The 20,381-nt window shown below is 39.5% G+C and overlaps 1 protein-coding gene across 3 annotated transcripts in view; it reads right to left on the bottom strand.

Moving 5' to 3' along the window:
- daam1b (dishevelled associated activator of morphogenesis 1b) overlaps positions 1 to 20,381 on the bottom strand; it is a 108,793-nt gene that overhangs the window by 38,932 nt on the left and 49,480 nt on the right. For all 3 annotated transcript variants that reach the window (XM_067416995.1, XM_067416998.1, XM_067416997.1), the window contains exons 2-3: positions 17,897 to 18,169; positions 8,083 to 8,172 (exon numbers count right to left, since the gene is read on the bottom strand). In XM_067416995.1, coding sequence (XP_067273096.1) covers positions 8,083 to 8,172; positions 17,897 to 18,079 — 273 coding nt within the window. In that variant the 5' untranslated portion in view covers positions 18,080 to 18,169. The remainder of the gene's footprint in view (positions 1 to 8,082; positions 8,173 to 17,896; positions 18,170 to 20,381) is intronic.

The following is a 20,381-nucleotide window of genomic DNA, read 5'->3' as shown; positions in this document are numbered from 1 at the left end:
GTGATATTTTTTCCAGGATTATTTAAACAATATAAAGTAAAACAACAACAACAACAACAACAACAACAACAACAACACAGCATTTATTTGAAATAGAAATCATTTCATAACATTTGATGTACTTTTGATCAATGGCATGAATCCTTGCAGAACTTCTTTAAAATAAAATAAAAAACATACGGACACTAAACTTTTAAACGCTAGTGTATCTTCAAGACTATGTAAATTATATTTGATGTTGCTGGGAGCTTTTTGTGTCATAATTTGTTTTTTCATTCTCTACCTGACAATTAATATTACACAGACCATTTTTTAAATGAGCAGTCACTCAGGGCTGCTCTCTGGCCTGTAATGCAGGTTTGCTGCATCATCAAACATTTTTTCAACATTCATCAAACATCAAACATTTGTTTTCTTCGTAAAGCATGCACTGTGTGACAGGTTAATAAAACATCAAATCACATTGTACAATGTGCGCTTTTATCTAACCAGATCAAAGAAAATAGGAATCCTCATTATGACACCTTTAAAAACTCTAAAGAATGTAATTCAGGCGGGTTTGGGGATGTTAGCATTATCTGGTCAAGCAATAAAAAATGTTTTGGTTTGTGCTCCGTCACATCATTTGATATGAGAGATGTCAGACAGTCATCTATGACTCGCCTTGTAAAAGAGATAGATCACCCAAAAAATAACTTTTTGTCATTTACTCACCCTCGTGTTATTTTAAACCTGTATGAGTTTCTTTTCTTCTTGAACACAAAGGAAGATATTTAATGGAATGCTGGTAACCAGAGAGTTGATGTGCTGGTTGCCAACATTCTTCTAAATATCTTCTTTTGTGTTTCACTAGAAGAAAGAAACTCATACAGGATTGGCACAATATGAGGGTGAGTAAATGATGAAAACATTTTTAGGTGAACTATCCCTTTAAGGTCAGGTTTGAACCTATGATCAGATTGCAACCGGTTTAGCAGCTCTGGCTGATACGTATCAATCAACATCCTATACAGTGTGAGCTTATGGACTGTCCAAACATGCCTGGGGCCTATTCGATTATGTCTCCACATACAACTGTCCTCAGACCATGTTTTCTTTCTTTAGAACATGTTTTTTTAGGGCTGTCAATCTAATTATTTATACACTTACCTAAAGGATTATTAGGAACACCTGTTCAATTTTTTCATTAATGGAATTATCTAATCAACCAATCACATGGCAGTTGCTTCAATGCATTTAGGGGTGTGGTCCTGGTCAAGACAATCTCCTGGGGGCGTATTACAGAAATGTTCTTAGGTCTTAGGTCTTATCTTAAGATATGACAAGTTAATTTAGGATTTGTCACAATTTCGTATTACAGAAGCAAATCTTAACTTGATTTTAATCTTAAATTCTTATCCTATCTTACAAAATCTAATCTTTTCTGTAGTTAGGAAATCTTAAACAGCTCAATCGAGTTTTGTAATCAACTCTCAGGTCTGTTACCAAGCAACCAACAAGTCGCAAACTGCTTCTGAGGTAAACCTAAAATCAAAAAGGAGAACCAATGACATGCTTTTAATTACAGTGCGGAAGAAATGCATATTTTGATATTTTGGAAAGTTAAAGCCTGTTTAATAAATCGCCTTTTAAAAAAAGAAAAAAAGAAAACGTTCGATATTCGCAAATGTAGGGACTGTCTCTAAAGTTGCATATGACATTGGTAGGTTATACACGTATCTTACTTGAATAGCATTTAAACGGAATGACGGTATCAAAACCAACTGTAAAGTGTTCATCTAGGTGTGAGCTATGATGCACACCTTTTACATAGTCTGTTCAAACGCTGTGTAGTATACCAATGTCGTAACTTTAGAGACGGTCCTTAAAATTGTGAATACCAACGTCCAGCGACTTTATGCCACAGTGGACTGGTAGGCTAATGCTCTGTGACGGCTCGTTGGGCTCGGTAATGTTGGTCGCAATTTGTCAACTAACTGCAAAATCATGTGTCGTGGGAGTCTGTATAATATTGACAAGCATTTTATCATCAAAGCACAGTGCTAGCTGGGTCTTCCAAAAGTATCTCCACCATCAAAACGTTGCTGCTCTTCATATTATATAATTCATAAATGTAACGCTCTCTCGAAAAAGGATTTGTGTACTGTGATTTTTACCACTGGATTTCTAAAAGGTTTGAAGTTAGGACAGTGGTGTTGTCCTAAAGTTAAGACTAAAGAGTTAGGATGCTTCTGTAATACCCATTTCCTATCCATAGTTAAAATAGGATTATGCATTTAAGAAATGTTATTCTGTAATAGCCTTTGTCCTAAATTCGGTTCTAACTGAAATTGCCATGGTTACCAAACAGATAAGATAGGATTCTAAAGTTAAGATATTTCTGTAATATGCCCCTGAACTCCAAACTGAATGTCAGAATGGGAAAGAAAGATGATTTAATACATTTTGAGCGTGGCATGGTTTTTGGAAAAACATCCAGTATGCGGAAGTCCTGTGGGTGAAAATGCCTTGTTGATGCTAGAGGTCAGAGGAGAATGGGCCGACTGATTCAAGCTGATAGAAGAGCAAATTTGACTGAAATAACCACCTGTTACAACCGAGGTACAACCGAGCTACTACCAGCAGGATAATGCATGTCACAAAGCTTGAATCATTTAAAATTGGTTTTCTTGAACATGACAATGAGTTCACTGTACTAAAATGCCCCCACAGTCACCAGATCTCAACCCAATAGAGCATCTTTGGGATGTGGTGGAACGGGAGCTTCTTGCCCTGGATGTGTATCCCACAAATCTCCATCAACTGCAAGATGCTATCCTATCAATATGGGCCAACATTTCTAAAGAATGCTTTCAGCACCTTGTTGAATCAATGCCACGTAGAATTAAGGCAGTTCTGAAGGTGAAAGGGGGTCAAATATAGTATTAGTATGGTGTTCCTAATAATCCTTTAGGTGAGTGTACATAAATATACAAAGTGAAAATGATATTTGTGTCAGGCGGAAACTACCAAAAAGGTTGCACCTCGCATTGCTCCGGGTGTACGATAGGACTCATAGTTTGTGTCAAAATCAAGATATCTACACCTTATTGATATGTGGAAAGAGAAAAGTAATAAAAAACTGAATGGTGTGAATTGAAGGCTACAACCCGGCTGTTTCCCAGGGTTGACCGACCCATCAAAAGCCCCCGGTACTTGCAGATAACATAATCTGCACCTGCAAACGGAGGCCTTCCTGTTTGCTTTGGACCAACCACGGCTTCCCTTATCCTTCCACCCTCCTATCCCAGACTGAAGCCCTGGGGAAGAGCGCCAAGCCTCTGTTTTACTAGTCCCAGGCTGGGCACTGTGCTGAGTCTGCAGGAACGCTGCTGCACAGCCACGGGCCGTCTCACGACAGACAAAGTCTTCCTAATCTCATCCATCCGCTCACCGTCTTAAATCTTTTTCATTAGTTCCATGTGTTGAATCGTGGAGCACGACCTCCTGATGCAAGTAGAGCGAAATCAAATGTGGCTGAAACACTTATCATAACACAGAAACGGCATCCCAATCGGGCCAACTGCTGCGCTTCCAAAAACCAGGATCAGGTCAGAAAGCAGGTCATTTACAAAGCATTTATAAAAATCCTTCTCGTCACTAAAACTAGAAGTCAAAAGACAATTTTGAGCGCCCTACTTCACGTCATGGCCTCTTTCGGCTCAGTGTCCCATGACAATGAGTAATTAGGTCTGTAAATGGGACACAGCATATGTGGCAATACATGAAAAGATGTCATGGCCAGACAGATGGCCGACCTGTAACCAATACCAGCTTTTGAACCACTACAATTCACAGATAAGAATTTCTTAGGAAAATCCCAGAGGGGCACTTACTTTTAATGTATCAAATTATGGAAAAGAAAACTCTCCATATGACATATCTAGAGAATAATCAGCTAGAATTTGTTCATCCTGCAAATGTATCAGAGCTAAACACAAGTGATGCAGAATATCAGCACCATATCGGTTATCGGACAATAAACAAAGAAATACAGATTTATAATACAAGCTATTTATCATTGTGTGTGTAAACGTACTTGACAATAAAGCTCTTTCTGATTTTGATGAAATATTTTCAGCGTATCATCCACAATTTTAAAATCCTGCATTAAGTAGAATTACAGCATTACAGTAAATGTCCAGATTGTCACCCCAAAATGTGATATTCTTGATGCTGCCCTTCTGCGTTTCATTACACACTGCTCTGTTTGTTGTTTGGATTTTAAAAGTTTTGAAAGTTTAATTTTAAGCTGGTCTCCTCAGCAATCTAACAGTGTTCGTAAATGTCAAAATGATTGAAATGTACAATCAAATCGGGCCTTACTGTTCACAGCAGTACAAATTCTGACGCAACGCTTTAGTTTTAACAGTGAAAAAGTGCGTGGTAAGATATTAATAGCTAAACATTAGATATTTGACAACTGCTTTATGACAGAAATGTTAAACGGCCAACAGTACTATCCAATGATATAAGCTACACAACTTTTTTTATTATTAAAAGTCACAATATGTAAGATTTGTACAATATGTAAAAAAACACTAGAACAATGATATATTTTATTGACCCGTGTACTTATTACATTATCCTGAATGTTTAAATCCAGAGAAATAAGCAATTTGAACCAGGTCAAGGACCGTGTCCGTGCGTCACCTATTTACTCATGTTTTATTTAATCTGTCTTGTGTTCCTCTATTATTTGCTGGTATGGTAATTTGAATTCTAGGAATAGAAGTTAGTTGAATAGTATTGTAAAAATGTGTGGCAAGATTATTGGAACTGATATAAGAACCATTGCACAAATTTATGAACATAAAGGGGGACAAGCAAGGGCCAGCTAGTCCTTTCTGATGTTACCCACCTATTGTGCACTAAATGTTCAACTGCTTCCTTTGGGACGGAAACTTAAACTCCCCTTAAAAACTCTTTAATACCTGCTGCTATTTTGTTTTTAAATGATCTGTTATAAATGTGTTATCCGATGAGTATTGTGTTGCTGTACGAACATTTATGTATGCTGCTGCTGTGTGCACAAAGAATTGACTTTAAGGACAATAAAGTTAACTTGATTATCAATGATGTCATCATATCCGCATTATAATATAACTTTAACACACTGTAATATGTAATATGATAAAACAGCACTGCGTTACCCCACATATGCACGAGCAGCGTTCGTCTTCATCATGATAAAAGCTCTGCTGCCCGCGAGCCGTGTTGCACTCGTCTCTCATTAACAAACGCTCCAGCTCCACCTGCTTCATACTACAGTAACATTAATAAATATTTAATGTATTCGCTCATCCATCAATATGAGTCCGGCTGATTCTTTTCCACTGGCTGTAAAGGTGAAGACGACCACAAAATTCCACAAAATGCAAGGCATCATCAAGCTATGCCTTTGTTTTGAAAAAGTAATCTCTATTGGTGAAAAATTACATATTGTGCCTTTAAATTGTGCAATTTTTGTATAGAAAATATGCTGCCATATGTTTTAATATTAACTTATTCATTAATTCATAACTGAATGTGACAAGACAAAAACCGGTTTGCGTTTTCAACATATTAGACATATGAATAAGAGTGAACGTGGGATTTTAAAAAATAATATTTATTATTAGTTTAAATTGATTTCTTTACGACTACAATAAGAACTAGAATTTTTATAATTTATTTAGAATGTTTTTATTTATTTATTTATTCCGATCCCTTTTAATCCTCGATTATTTAATTCCTTGAACTAATTCTACAGCCCTGATGTGCACACATGGCCAGCACTGTACTATCCCAGTTGTGTTGTCATATTTGTACATTTCAACGTATAGCAATATGGCTGACATTGTAGGTCACATGACAATGCCAGTATGGTGAGCACAGTGTGCCCAGAGTCACACTGCATAACTATAGAACAAATGTTTGATTAAAAACAGCACATAATAGCACATTTAGCTAATAGACGCAGCTACAGTCTGCTTACTGAGATGCAATGGGTCTTTACACTTCCGTGTGAACATTTAACTAAGAACAACAGTTTATAGACCTGCAGGATTTTGCCACTTCAGTGTGCTTTCTATCACCCAGACTGTATTGCTGTCACATCACTGGCAGGTAACCACCGACAACCCACTGTCACTGGCTGTGTATGTGTATGTGCGCTGGTTTCAGTGTTCATGCTGTCGTGAGTTAAACACATGGATTCACATCAGAAGAACTGGCTGGCATGACTTATGTTTGTGGCATCATGTAGGGTTTGATGTCATTTTAAACACCACCCACCCCTCCAGCGTTCCTCTGCTCTGAGCTCCATTAGGTCATGGTGGATAAATGGTATGACTTGGCCTCACCGTACCCTGCATTCCTAAACATGCAGCGATGTCCAGTATAAATGAATAAGTGTGATTTTATAAAATAGGATTTGCTTTTTAACAAAACATTAAGCTAGCGGAAACTGACAGAATCAAGCAGTGGGAACAGCAGACCCGTGTGATGACCTCGCCTATGGCAAATGTTCAAAATACAACAAGGACACAGTAAACTCATCCATTCCCATCACAAACCAATCATGTCTAACGCCTTTTCTTGAAGCTGACAAACTCATCGTGCATGGCATGGCTCAATGGCACAGGGCCAATGTCTAGTGTGTGTCACTATTTCTTACTTTTTTATCAGTTATAAAATATATATATAAAAACCCTTTTTAGCATTAAAATCTTCCCCTGAATATTCCTGGGTCTCCGTGTTTTCACTGTTGTACGCTAGGTTGGCACTATGAGGGTACTGAATCTCCTGATCAAAACACATGCAAAGAAGTTGCAGAAACAATCAATATCATGTAAATATACATTTTAAACCTGAATAAGTTGGCAAAACTCAGAAAATGCAAGTAATTAGTTACATCTATTTTTTTAAGTTAAGAAATTCAAATTTTAAGCAGAACTTTTTTAAGCAGATTTTTAAGAATGACTTCAGTGCCGTTCTTTGTTCTTTTCTCAGAGAAAAGCTCAACTCCAAGTCTTCCAGAGTCGCGGTCAAAGCTGAATTTGAAAGACCGCCGTTCGCCAGTTTCTGTGTTTACTAGAAGCACGCAAGCGCAACTCGGCCGTCGTCATTATGGCCCCGCCCAACGACTCTATACACGATGTGATTGGCCCGGCAAGAGTCAGGCGATTATAGCTCAGAAGGGTATTGAGAGTTGCTAGACAACACTTGCGGGCAGATTAAATTTGCTGCCCCTAGGGTGCGTCTAGATTTCTAGGCTAAGCATATACATCAAAACTGCCTAATGTTACTGAATGAAATGTAGGCCCAGGACGAGCTATAGGACTGTGAAGCTTTGGTGGTGTTGATGGGCTCGATCTTCTCCATCTATGTTCACAAATATGTTCTCATCTCGTGAGTCACGTTTTGGTTAGTTCTCAGGTGATGAAAGTAACGCCTAGTAGAACAGACGGTCTGATACACTGTAAATTCTCTCCGCAGCAACAAACTGGATACACTAAAGTGCAGCATGTACTGTGTTTTAGGTCGCTTTGGTAAGAAGGAATCTGCTAAGAACATAATATAAGAGAAAGTCTCTTCATCTTGTCTTTAAAAAGTCTAACATATCCACTTATCCAAAAGTTCTGCTGACAGGTAATTAATAATGAACAGATCAATGGAAACATTTAAAAGATTAGCCGATTTTAAAGCAGGGAAAGTGAAGATAAGGGGCATTAGTCGGAATCCTGTTTCTTTCAGACTGAGAGGTGATTACGTTAAGCACTTTGATATATGAGATGTTAAACACCGTTCTGACAGGATGACAGTGTTATCTGGTGCACTGAACTTTCAACTGAGGATGACTCTCACTCACTCACTCACTCACTCACTCACTCAATCTCTCTCTCTCTCACACACACACACACACACACACACACACACACACACACACACACACACACACACACACACACACACACACACACACACACACACACACACACACACACACACACACACACACACACACACACACACAATGGTGTAATGTTGGAGAGGTCTAACCTTCTTCTTGCTGCAGTATATCTGCCATTTCTTTTCTGCTGGTAAGGCAAACATGGCCTCTCTGTGCTTCTCTGTGAGGTCCAGCTCATCCTGAATGAAAAAAAAGAAAGAGAGAGACAAGAAAGATTAGATATTTTTGAACCTTGACATGGCAAAAACAAACTGTAAATCCCTCGAGGCAGGGTCAATATCCACCCACAAACCAATGATAACAGCATGTGGAAACCGTAGAATGTTTTTTTTTTTTTTTTTTCCAACTTTCTCCTTACCCACAAATATTTCCTCCCATCCTCCAGCAGAGGATGACAGAAAAAGAAGAAAACGTCTGCGATAGAAGACTAAATGGTGATTTGCACTGCAGACCTGGTGAAATGACATTTCTTTCCACTGTATACTTATATATGGTTGGAATGATAATAAATAAAGTTGACCCGAACTTTGCTTGACTTGAGTTTGAAAAACGTAAAAGATATTAATCATATGGATTACACTGGATATATCTCAGTCAATGAAAGTTTTATCTTAACTAATGTACATGTCAAACCAATGGTATTCGTACATGCCAGGGTTGTGTTGCATAGCTGAATTTTAAAATAAATTGGCAAATAGATTAAGATAGCAATTCAGATTTAAAGATGTAAGTATAAACTACTGTAAACTATTGTTGAACTATTGTAAGTGTAGTACACACGTTAGAATGCTTCGGTCTGTCTTAGTCTGTGTGTGTTTGAGTTTGTCTTTGTTGTGTGTGTGTGTGTGTGTGTGTGTGTGTGTGTGTGTGTGTGTGTGTGTGTGTGTGTGTGTGTGTGTGTGTGTGTTTGTGCTTCATAGGCTGGTGGTACGAGGCCTTCAGCTACTTGGTATGCCCAAGAAAAGGGCCAAACAGCTAGCGGAGTATTGTGCACTGTCTGCTATTATAGGCAGCCGCGATATATGGAGGAGACGCTGCTCCTTATACCCATAACACCTGAGAGATGTGCTTTTGTGAAGATCTGTGTATGGCACTGGACCATGATTTTGTACATGCGTTTAACTGCACCTATAATGTTTATGTCCCCGTAAATTATTTCTTTTAAAGTGGACTTAAATAAATTGTTAAAATGTGTGTGTGTGTGTGTGTGTGTGTGTGTGTGTGTGTGTGGGTTAGGTTTAGGGGCAGGGGCAGTGAAGGGGTATAGAATGTACAGTTTGTACAGTGTAAAATCCATTACGCCTTTGAAAAGTCCCCACAATTCACAAAAACCCAACATGTGTTTGTGCATGTTCATCAAAATTCATTGTGAATTCTGCTCAATCCTGTTGGAAACGCTGAAGGACTGATGATTGAACAATCAACGGCTTTGGCAATGAATGCGGTACACATAAACTTCTGCCACTTGTAATTTCCTTTTGTTTTGTCCTTGAAATAGCATGTGCACCACAACAATCACTGTGTTGTGGTTTGTCCTCAAGAGTGGGTGTAGGTTTCCACAAAGAAAGCCTTGGTTTGTTTGTTAGCTGCTCTCAACATGGGAGTCCCATGTGAACTTATGATTCTACTGTGATTTTCCACTTGCACACACAAAAAGAAAAATATTAATATTAAAATGTATACAGGAGAGAAATCCATTCACTGTTGGATACATCTATACTGAGATGCTGTCTAACTCAGTCACTGACTGTAGTACATGACTGTAGCTTTCAGTCAGGAGATGTCGTTGTCAGGTGGCGTCCAGCTTTCACAGGGTGTTTGGACCCTGAACCACAACAGTCACCTCTTCCTGGCCCCTAGCTCAAAGCCTCCCTCCTACACCCTCAAAAATAAAGGTGCCAGGAAGAACCAAAAATGAGGTTCACAGTGATGCCATAGAAGAACCATTTTTGGTTCTCCAAAGAACCATTCTGTGAAAAGTTCTTTTAAGAACCATTTTTTATAACCATTTTATAGTTTAAAGAACATTTTTGCACTACAAAGAACCTTTGGTGCAATGGAAAGGTTATTTGGATATTAAAGGTTCTTCATGGAAACACCCTGCCAAAGAACCATTTAAAGGGGTATGTCAGCGCTGGGAAGATGAATCTGTATTTAAACTGGGTCATTAATGTAGTAGAAATGTGAAATAATTTTTAAATTTAGTGCTTTCTAGACTGAGAAAAGACAGAAAATGTATTTTTGTCTCATGGGGACTAAAGACAACAATTCCCAGAATGCTTCGCACGATCACGATCATTCGAATATACTCCAGGGTTTCTACTGATACAAAGCCATATGCTAATTGCTGAAGTAATTCTTTAAGAGCCTTTATTTTTAAGATTGTTCTCCAGAGCCAGCAATACACTCTTTCTGCTGCCTCACCTAACCTACGAACAGCTACCTTCCTCTCCCTACCTGCTAAACCCAGAGCTGTGAGTGTCTTCAACAAAGACTGCGTTGGGAAACCCCTGCTCCGACCTCAACCGGGAATAGCCACCCGGCACCCGATCTGCCACCCTTTGGCCCTACACTGCTCAACGAGGTCCTGATACTTGGTGGTTTCCGCTCAAAGGCCTCCTCGCACCAGTCTTCCCACCGGACCGTCAGTTCAATCAAGATTATCTTCCTTGCCTCCTCAGACCATAAGAACATGTCTGGCCTCAGCTGTGTTTGCACAACATGGGGGAGGACTTGTTTCCTTCCCAGGTCCACCCTCATCTCCCAGGATTGTGCTGCTTGCAAGAGGCTCTTCTTAGTCTTCTTGGGGCTGTTGGTTTCTCCCCTTCACTGAAACATGGAACTCAATCAGTGTATAATCAGAAACAGTATTTCATGACATGAGGGTGTTTCCCCTCAAAATGCCTCTAAAGCACCATTCTGTTGTCCTCCAGGGACACAAATCGGCAAGATTTTCCTATAGCATCCTATATTGTAACTATAACTATTTTCACGTCCAGCACCACATTGTTTAAATAGCAAATGCACTCACGCCCATCTGAAAACAAAAAGCGTGTTCAAATGACTGCGCAGTCGTTTTCACAGTATTTTTTTCTTATTTAAAGGGTGCATTAGTAATACGTGCCTATAGGCGGGTGCACAACACATACACTGCTTATTACACACTTACACATACTTTTTAATATAACTCAGATTGTGTTTGTCTGAAAGAAGAAAGTCAAACACCTAGACACCTACTGGTGAGTAAATCATAGAGTAATTTTCATTTTTGGGAAAACTATCCCTTTAAAGGTTTTAGGCAAAAACAATTAGTACCATTCAAGTGTTTGAAAAAAGTCTGTTATGTTCACCAAGGCTGCATTTAAAGCAGCACTAGGTAACTTTTCAACCTTCATAATATATTTTTTAAGACTCTTGTGATGATAAATCGACTTACAATTGGTTGAATGACACGTCTGCCATAGCCTGATGGGGTCTGTATCGTTTTTAATCGTACTTTTAAACTTCGGGTTTCGGGTAGTAACCCGAGAACAAAAAAGAACTACAAAATTCGACTGCTTTACGGCACATACGTCACTTCCACCAACACACACACTTCCTTACATTCGGACGTGCGAGCCCAACTTTGTTCGTCGGATAATATAGTCATGTCCGAAGCAGCAGAGACAAATAAGAAAGAAAAGGTTTTGTTGGAGGAAAGCAATAAGAGGAAATGAAAAAGTGATGGGATTAAAGGCAGGACGAGGATCAACATGTGACCAGCGTTTGCTCGTCGGCGTGAGCTGAAGGAGGCGTGCCCGACCGATGCTGTCCTGCTTGTTACGGTGAGCTACCACTCAAACATTGAACTGAAGTATCATATAGATTCTGTAAAACGGTAACCAATAGACTACTATAATGACGCTGGCTTGTAAACGTGAGCATCGTGATTATTTGGCGTTTGAAAAAAAATAAAACCCATGAAATTATATTCATATGACATGCTGAAACATGCCACTGACTGTAACGTTACCTGGGATGAAGACATTTCACACCCGACGCCAGAAGAACTCCTCTTGCAGTGTTCAGGGGAACTGTTAGTGCTGCACCAACCCGCGGCGCCACTTTTATGAAGTTATATGGCCCGCACCGCACCACTGTATATATTTTTACAACCCGCCGCGCACCCACGACCATTAAATAGACATACGGGGTCCGCGGGTTATGAGACGAGCCACGCATCACTAGTTCAGGGCTATCAGGGTTGTCATGTCAACAAATGCACGAGCGATGGCATCCCCTGTTGTAGGATGACAGCTCTTACGACAGTAGTTGAGGACATTATTTTTTCCAAACTGTAGGGGGACCCTGAGAGCAAAAGTAGCCAAGTGCGGCTTTAATTGATCAGAAATACAGTAAAACATAATTAGTGTTAAAACTAATGTTTTCTTTTTGAATATATTTTATAAATGTAATTTATTCCTGTGAAGCTTCTCAGCATCATTACTCCAGTCTTAAGTGTCACATGATCCTTCAGAAATCATTCTAATATGCTAATTTTCTGCTCAAGAAAAAGTTCTTATTATTATCATCAATGTAATTTAGGATTCTTTGATGAATACAAAGTCCAAGAGAGCAGAATTCTATTGAAATGGGAAACATTGCTAACATGATCAATTATTGCATCCTTATATTAATAAATTGTTTCCAACAGAACTTTACTGTAAGTGATTTTATATTATCATACCAAGCCTATGAAACATCTGCAAAATATGTAGTGAAAATTAATATATTTCAACAGTCAAATGTGATTGAATTTGAGCTCTACAATCTGAACTGGAACATGTTCATAGGAACGGATGCACCATCGATCTGTCCATTTCAGCAGCAGAAGCTAATAAAGAGTCTGCTCAGTGTACATCTCTCACTGTGAATAACTGCATGTAATGCTACTCAGAGATCTGCCTGCCAAATCTGGTAATGGCTTCCTGTCTGGCAGCTCTTGGTGACAGTGATGTCCCTGATGCTCCACAGGGATGCAGGAGAGGAAGAGCTGCTGTTCCTCTCATCCGGCCTGGTGTCTCTTCCATCTCTCGTGTTCCTGCGAATCCCCCAGCCTTTAATGGAAACGGGCTGCATAGTCAGCAGAAGTCTAGACAACCCCGGTACATACGCATAAAGAAAATACCCGGACAGGGTCTCATTACAGTCAAGGGCAGCCAGACTACAACCAGGATGTTCCCTTCATGCAGAAAACCACACCTTGCCTTATCTGAACCGAACACGCCACATCAAGCCCCAGCGTTCAGTCGCAGAACAAACATTAAAGCCTCGGCCGTTTGCATCAATCTATCAATGCTCCATAGCAATCCTTTCAGCACTCATAATGAGGAAAACGTCCACTGTAGAACATGAACTCTATTGTAGACTATACAGTAAGTCATTGAGCTGTCAATTCAACTCCTGATTAAAATAAACTTGCACTCTAAAGGAGAATACAGTAGGATAACAGATTTCACCAATGAAAAGAGTTTAAGTTAAAGAGGTCATTTATTATATGGTTTACACTATAATGGTGTACTGAAGCCATAAACCACATTATCTATGTCTTCATGGTTAAAACATATGTCAAAGGGATAGTTCACCTGAAAATAAAAGTTCTGTCATTATTTACTCACCCTCATGTGGTGTGACTTTCTTGGATAAAAAGAAAGCAAATAGAGAAATTTGGGAGAATGTGTTGTCAATCTATTCCATGCAATTACACAAGCTGTTTCAATTCACATATTTTAATAAACATTTTAGTATCGATTTTATGAGATGGACATGGTGCAATAAAGGTTTTATGCAATATTAAACATTTTCTTGTGGGGTGTTCCCGGTCTGCAGTGGACAGTATCTATCAAAAGTGGTCCGAGGTAGTAACAGTGGTGAACCGGCGACAGGGTCATGGGCGGCCAAGGATCATTGATGCACGGGAGGAGCGAAGGCTTGTCTGTGTGGTCCGATCAAACAGACAAGCTACTTTAGCTCAAATTGCTCAAGAAGTTAATGCTGGTTCTGACAGAAAGGTGTCAGAATACACAGGTGCAGTTTGTTGCGTATGGGGCTGCACAGACCAGTCAGGGTGCCCATGCTGACCCCGGTCCACCGCCAAAAGCACCAACGCATCAAAACATTTGACGCACATGAGCATCAAAATTGGACCACGGAGCAATGCAAGAAGGTTCAGGAATGGTTTGAGGTGTTGACTTGGCCTATATATATTTTTTTTTATTATTATTTATAATGCACTTTTCATTCCTAAGAACTTCAGTGCAACAATGGAAAAAAAAATTAACAAGTAAAAATATTGAATAACACAAACAATCAACCAACACATAACAGTTATAAGCTTTCCTGAACAGAAAACAGAGCTGATGGTGGAAGTCTATGTAAGCTCCACAGAACACTATGGTCCACTCCATGTATTACATTTCTCCCAGCGTGTCCTGATGACGTCGTCAAAGTATGACAGCTGAAGACCAGATGGAGGGATCGCTGCAGCACCATGCAGGAGGCAAACAAAGTTTTCTGGGCACTTCTGTGGACACACCGGCTACAATGCAAGACGGAACAGCGACGCAGCCGAGACGCGAAACATCTCAACATCATGCCGGACACTGATGACGCTGGGTCGGTGCAAACGGCACCAATCAACCGGCAACCTCAGCCACCATGCAGTTCAAGCCCGAGGGAGACCACCAGTGAGCAGCCGACACCCAGAAAAGAGAGAGCAGCCGCAGCGAGCAACCTCAAATGTCCTTCAAATCAGAAGCAACTGCAACAATTCAAACAAAAACAGCAGAGAAGCGGTGGAAAACGGCGAACAACGTCCTCTCAGTGGCTGCCAGCAAACAGCAATAGTCCCAATTGTAGCTCTGACTGTTAGACTAGTCACAGTCATAAGAAAATTAAATAAAATCTAAATCTAACTGTACACAGTAACATGATTTGTGGGTGGAGAAGCGGCAAACACGAACAGACAATGCCAGCGTCCTCTCCCCACTTTGATAGGCAACCCTCCCAATACTATATATACTTATACCCAGTATATATTTATACCTTTACCATTGTAACTATTTGTTCGTCCTAATTGAAACAAATAAAAAAATCATGATCGTTTGTAAAAACTCGAGGGTGAGTAAATGATGACATAATTTTCATTTTTAGGTGAACTATCTCTTTAATTCTATGCCATAAAAGAATTAAAATGCAATAATTTTGGACTCAAATGTTGTATCTGGGGCCAATCCTAATACAATAGACCTAATCTAATCCCCGGACAAAAGACACATATCATAGCTAAATCACATGGAAACTCCCTTCATGTACCTCATTATTTTCACTTTATCCTGAAAAGCCCCTTTGTTCTGAATGTATTTTTGTAATTCTAATGTCCTCAGTGTGCTGAATATGATTAATTTGTAAGAAGACTCCAAGCTCTGCCAAGCTCTGACATGAATCACAATTTGCATAATAACCTACAAACAAACCGAATAAAAGTCAGCTACAGTACTTCAAATAATTAGCCAGGTACCTTCTACTAAAACATAATATTACTGACATTTAAAGCCATGAGAATAAGCAGGCAGGTTGCCAGCTATGCACCGGTTTACAAATTTAACAATAACCTGCCAGAACGGCACGTGCTGAGAGCATGAAATCTTTCTGTGAGGGCTGTGAAAAAAAAGAGCAACTGCTGCTGCTTTGTGTTTTACATCAATTCGAACCCAAGTACAGGGAAAGAGAGGTTAAGAACGGGTCAGACCAAAAACAAGCAATTACTCTGCAGTGCAGTCCAAGACACAGGGCGGCTCAATGGGGCCCATTGATGTGCAAAGTGGAAGCTGGCAGAGATGAAGGAGAAGACGAGAGAGAGAGGCAGAGTCTGCCGCATGCCACACTGCTGCGATTTCTATTCAAGCTCAGATTAAATACAGCACATGTGATGAATCAATTAAAGAACTTTAATTATCCTAAATAAGAGAGCAAAACAAGAAGGAAGGGCTGAGTATATGGAAAATAAATAAATAAATAAATAAATAAATAAATAAATAAATAAATAAATATTATGAACAGGACAATAATTCAATTTGTAATATATATATATTTCGTTAAATATTTAGCAAGGAATTTTCAATTCTTCATAGTGTTCCTGGCTTGACGTCGATAGAGCGGAAGGTCCTTGTATGGGCCGTACGGGCTCTTCTCCCGGTAGGGTGCGCGCGCGCGTTACTAGAGCGAGAGAGGAAATGCACGCCCCATAAACACTCTCTCAGGTGCAGATCCAGTCGTCCGTGAACACTTCCGTCACGCCGCGCTCCACTTTATTCCTATGGGTGACCTCAAGCGACTTCAACGCTTCAGCACAGCATTCCCGGAAGGCAGCGCTGCATTTGAACCGATTTGAACGCAGAAATGACGGGAAGCTTCACAACATCGCTTCAGTCGTGTCGCAAAGTGGATCTCCGCTGTCAGGACTTCACCGAATCATACCAAATAAGTGTGTTTTTGACGGAGCGGTCCCAGCGATAAAGGTTCGGTCCTGCTTTGGAAGCAGGCGGTGAGTAAAACTGCTTCAAATGTCTGTGCTGTTGGCTATCGTCGCGTAAGTAAACATCAGTAAACAACACCATCGCGTATAACGTTAGTTAATTTATCAATGGACCTAGCGTTCTCACAAAGCGTGCTTCGTCATTCAAATGCGCTAACGGTTACTCCATTGCTGTTCTCTGTATAACGTTACACTAGTCTGACGTGCAAAACCGTTTTGCTTGCTACTGCTAAGGTTTAGTCGCATACAATAGTCCATAAACCGAATCATGTCCTCATAAACTGCGAGTAAACACACACAAATGTTGACAGGCCACTAAATACAGTACATATCACAGAGACGGACGTCCTGATGTTGCTGTTTCTCCTGTTCAATTTATTTCATCCTCCGGATCTGATCCTGGATCATATCTGTATTCGTTGAATCTGATTGATAGCCATGGTTTATTTAGGGTAGCGTTTTCTTCTCCACGCTTGAGGACGACACCGCTTTGCGCATTCGTCATTCTTTAGCTCCGCCCACACAGTACGCCTCCAGCCGCTCGTTTTTTTCCGGAAAGACTCGGTACAGCCCATATTTCTTTTATAAATATAATTAAACTAAAGTCTTTTCGGAGATATGAAGGATGCAATACTACTCTATAGGTACTCAAGATTGACATGAGATTGACTGAAACTGAGTGTTTCACCCCCCCCCCCCCCTTTAACAACTCGATAGTACACAATCACGACTGTCCAACTAACAACATACGACCAGATTAGAGTTATAGTGATCACAAAACACAAGCCGTTTTCATGACACGAGCATGATAGTCCAGCTAAAGACATATTACAATTATAACCAGATTAGAGTAATATAGATCATGAAAAGAGGAATCAAACATATATTATGAGTACAGTATCTTACTTGTTGGACACATTTCGTGAGCTGGCGCTTGAAACAGACTAGAGATTTAGATGCTCCACACGGTGTGGAAACGAACGGGTCTTTATCATCGCCGAAGTGAACGACAATACGACCGCAAATGAACAAACAAGCGAACGTGACACACGAGCATATTCAAGCAAAAGCCAGCATATATTAGTTCTCGGCTAATGTTCATCATGTGTTTTGAATAATGACATGCACTGACCACTCTCTTCTCACCATTATTAGTAGACACGCCCCTTACCTGCTGATTGGCTGCAAGTTTGTTATTGGACTCGGCCCGAGTCCGTTTTGTAAACGGTTTTGAAATAACACTTCCTTACAGTTTGTTAGTTTGATTCATTGGTGTTCACTGACAGAAGTGAAAAAACTGTACAGAAATGTTCAAAGTTTGCACCTACCACCAGCTCTGAGAACATGGCGTCCAGCTCGTCATAGTTAGGGATGGGCAGCGCGGGCTCCATGGTCTGCAGGGCGAAGTCCTCCCGCAGACGGTAGGTGATCTCTGGGTGGTCACTGCTCTGGAAGCAGCAGAAGAAGAAGGACGCGCCATGCCCTCCGCCTCCGCGTTTCCGTGGCGCCATGACTGCTTCTGAGAGGGGGCTCAAGGGATGATGGGAATGAGGGAGCGCTGGTCCTCCCCCAGGTGAGAGCTACACTTGGGTCACTCAGCCCTGCGAGAAGACAGAAAGAGAAACTTCAGTCAAGCCTTTCTCTGGATCTTTTTCATTACTCCAGGCAACAAACCAATGATCTTAATCGAAAACTCTGAATCAAGACATCAACCCAGAAAGACTCCGCTGAGCCTAGTCACCACAAGTAGTCTCATAACGTGCATGTAATCATCAGATTGGCCCATTCCAACTAACCACATCACAGGAGTGTCTATGGACCACAATGCATCACTCCCTACATGGGATTATAGAGGCTTGCAAATTAACACAGCTTGCGTCCACATGTGTAGGGCCACATCTATATTTAGGACAATAGAAAGCAATCCCAGGTTCAAGTGACCACGAACAAAAATAAAAAGCTTTTCATAAGATCAAAACTTGACAAATATGAGCACAAAGACCGCAAGTTAAATTACTTGGGTCAATGACAATTAGGTCAATGAGTGTTTACAATGAAATAAAAAAAATTATTAATTATATCTTAGAAATTAATATAGTATAATATATTAAAATGTAGATATAAAAATGGATTTACTCTACTATACTAAAATATATTTTTCGAAGTAAAAATATTTTTTATAAATACCATAAATTATGAATTCTTATACTGAGGGGCTGTTGAATGCTTGAATCTGATTGGTTAATGAATGTTCTAAGGTGTGCAATTATTTTGAAGGAAACGCACGGCTTAAGTAGTAGGTGATGTCTTGATCGCATTACAGTTCCATATCACTTCACCAAGTGTGACCCTGGACCACAAAAGTAGTCATAAATAAATCGCACAGATATATTTGTGGCAATAGTCAACAATATACTGTAGGGGTCAAAATGATCATTTTTATGCCAAACACCATTAGGATATTAAGTAAAGATCATGTTCCATGAAGATATTTTGTAAATTTCCTACCATAAACAAAAAACTAATTATTATTAGTAGTAATGTGCGTTGCTAAGGTCTTCATTTGGACAACTTTAAAGGTGATTTTTTTTGCACCCTTAGATTCCAGATTTTCAATTAGTCGCATCTCAGACAAATATTGTCCTACCAAACTAAACATCAATGGAAAGCTTATTTATTCAGTTTAAAAAAAATTACCATTATGGCTGGTTTTGTGGTTCGGGTCACAAATGATTTCAAAGGTCCAAAAACCAAAAACCACAACAACACTGAACAAGCAAATAAATATAGTAAACAATTAAAACTAACAATTAAAAAAATTATTTCCATGTTTTATCCCTTCAAAATTATGTTTTATTATGTACGGAAACATAATCTCTTTCTCCTTTGCTCTCTCCCACTCTGTGTGCAAAAAAAAAAATTGTATATAGTGATGGCCGATTTTAAAACATTGGTTTGTAAAGTTTCAGAGCATTCGGAGCACTTGATCCGAATCATGAATCGATTCACTGATTCATAAAGCTCCGAGGCTTCAGGAAGTGGTGTTTTGAAATCGGCCATCACTATATAAAGTCGTTATTTAGTTGTTGTTTTTTTTGCGCACAAAAACTATATTTGTCGCTTCATAAAATGATTGTAGAGCCACCGTAGTGAGGCGTCTTTAGAGCCTTTTATGGGTCTTGACTTGAGAGAGGAAATGACATTGGTGTCAATGAAGGCCTTTCTGAGCCTTTCGATTTCAACACAAATATCTTCATGTGTGTTCCAAAGATGAACAGAGGTTAATGACAGAATTTTCATTTTTGGGTGAACTAACCCTTTAAAAGCTACATGACATGTCTCCCTAGCAAGGTAATAACAGCACTGTTCTTGAAGCAGATAAACTTGCAGTTTCGCTATTAGAGACGCTGCTGCCAAACACTGAGACACACAGACTGAGGTAATTCACACACACATAATCTCTTTTTTTCTCCATGCTATTGCATGTTGGTTGGAGCACAAGACTTAGATGTTTGTTTGTTTTTTGAATGTCAAATTTCAATGCCATTTTTTACTCCAAATATTAATAAGTGGAATTAATAACATAAATAACAATAATGTCTATATATAATAAACTATTATGCCAAATTATTAATTAAGGTTTTCTTTTGAAGAACTAAAATTACTTGCCTTATGATATATTATGATATCAGGACAGTTGTCTCACCATGATATTTTGATTTTATGCCCCCCACATTTTTTAATTCAGAACATACAAACATGCTCATCATAGAGGAGGTGTATTCAAGATATTGTACTGTATGTAGAGTACAA

The sequence above is a fragment of the Pseudorasbora parva genome, chromosome 15, assembly GCF_024679245.1.
Source record: "Pseudorasbora parva isolate DD20220531a chromosome 15, ASM2467924v1, whole genome shotgun sequence".
In the NCBI taxonomy this organism is placed as follows: Eukaryota; Metazoa; Chordata; class Actinopteri; order Cypriniformes; family Gobionidae; genus Pseudorasbora; species Pseudorasbora parva.
This window is presented reverse-complemented; position numbering and strand designations above follow the sequence as displayed.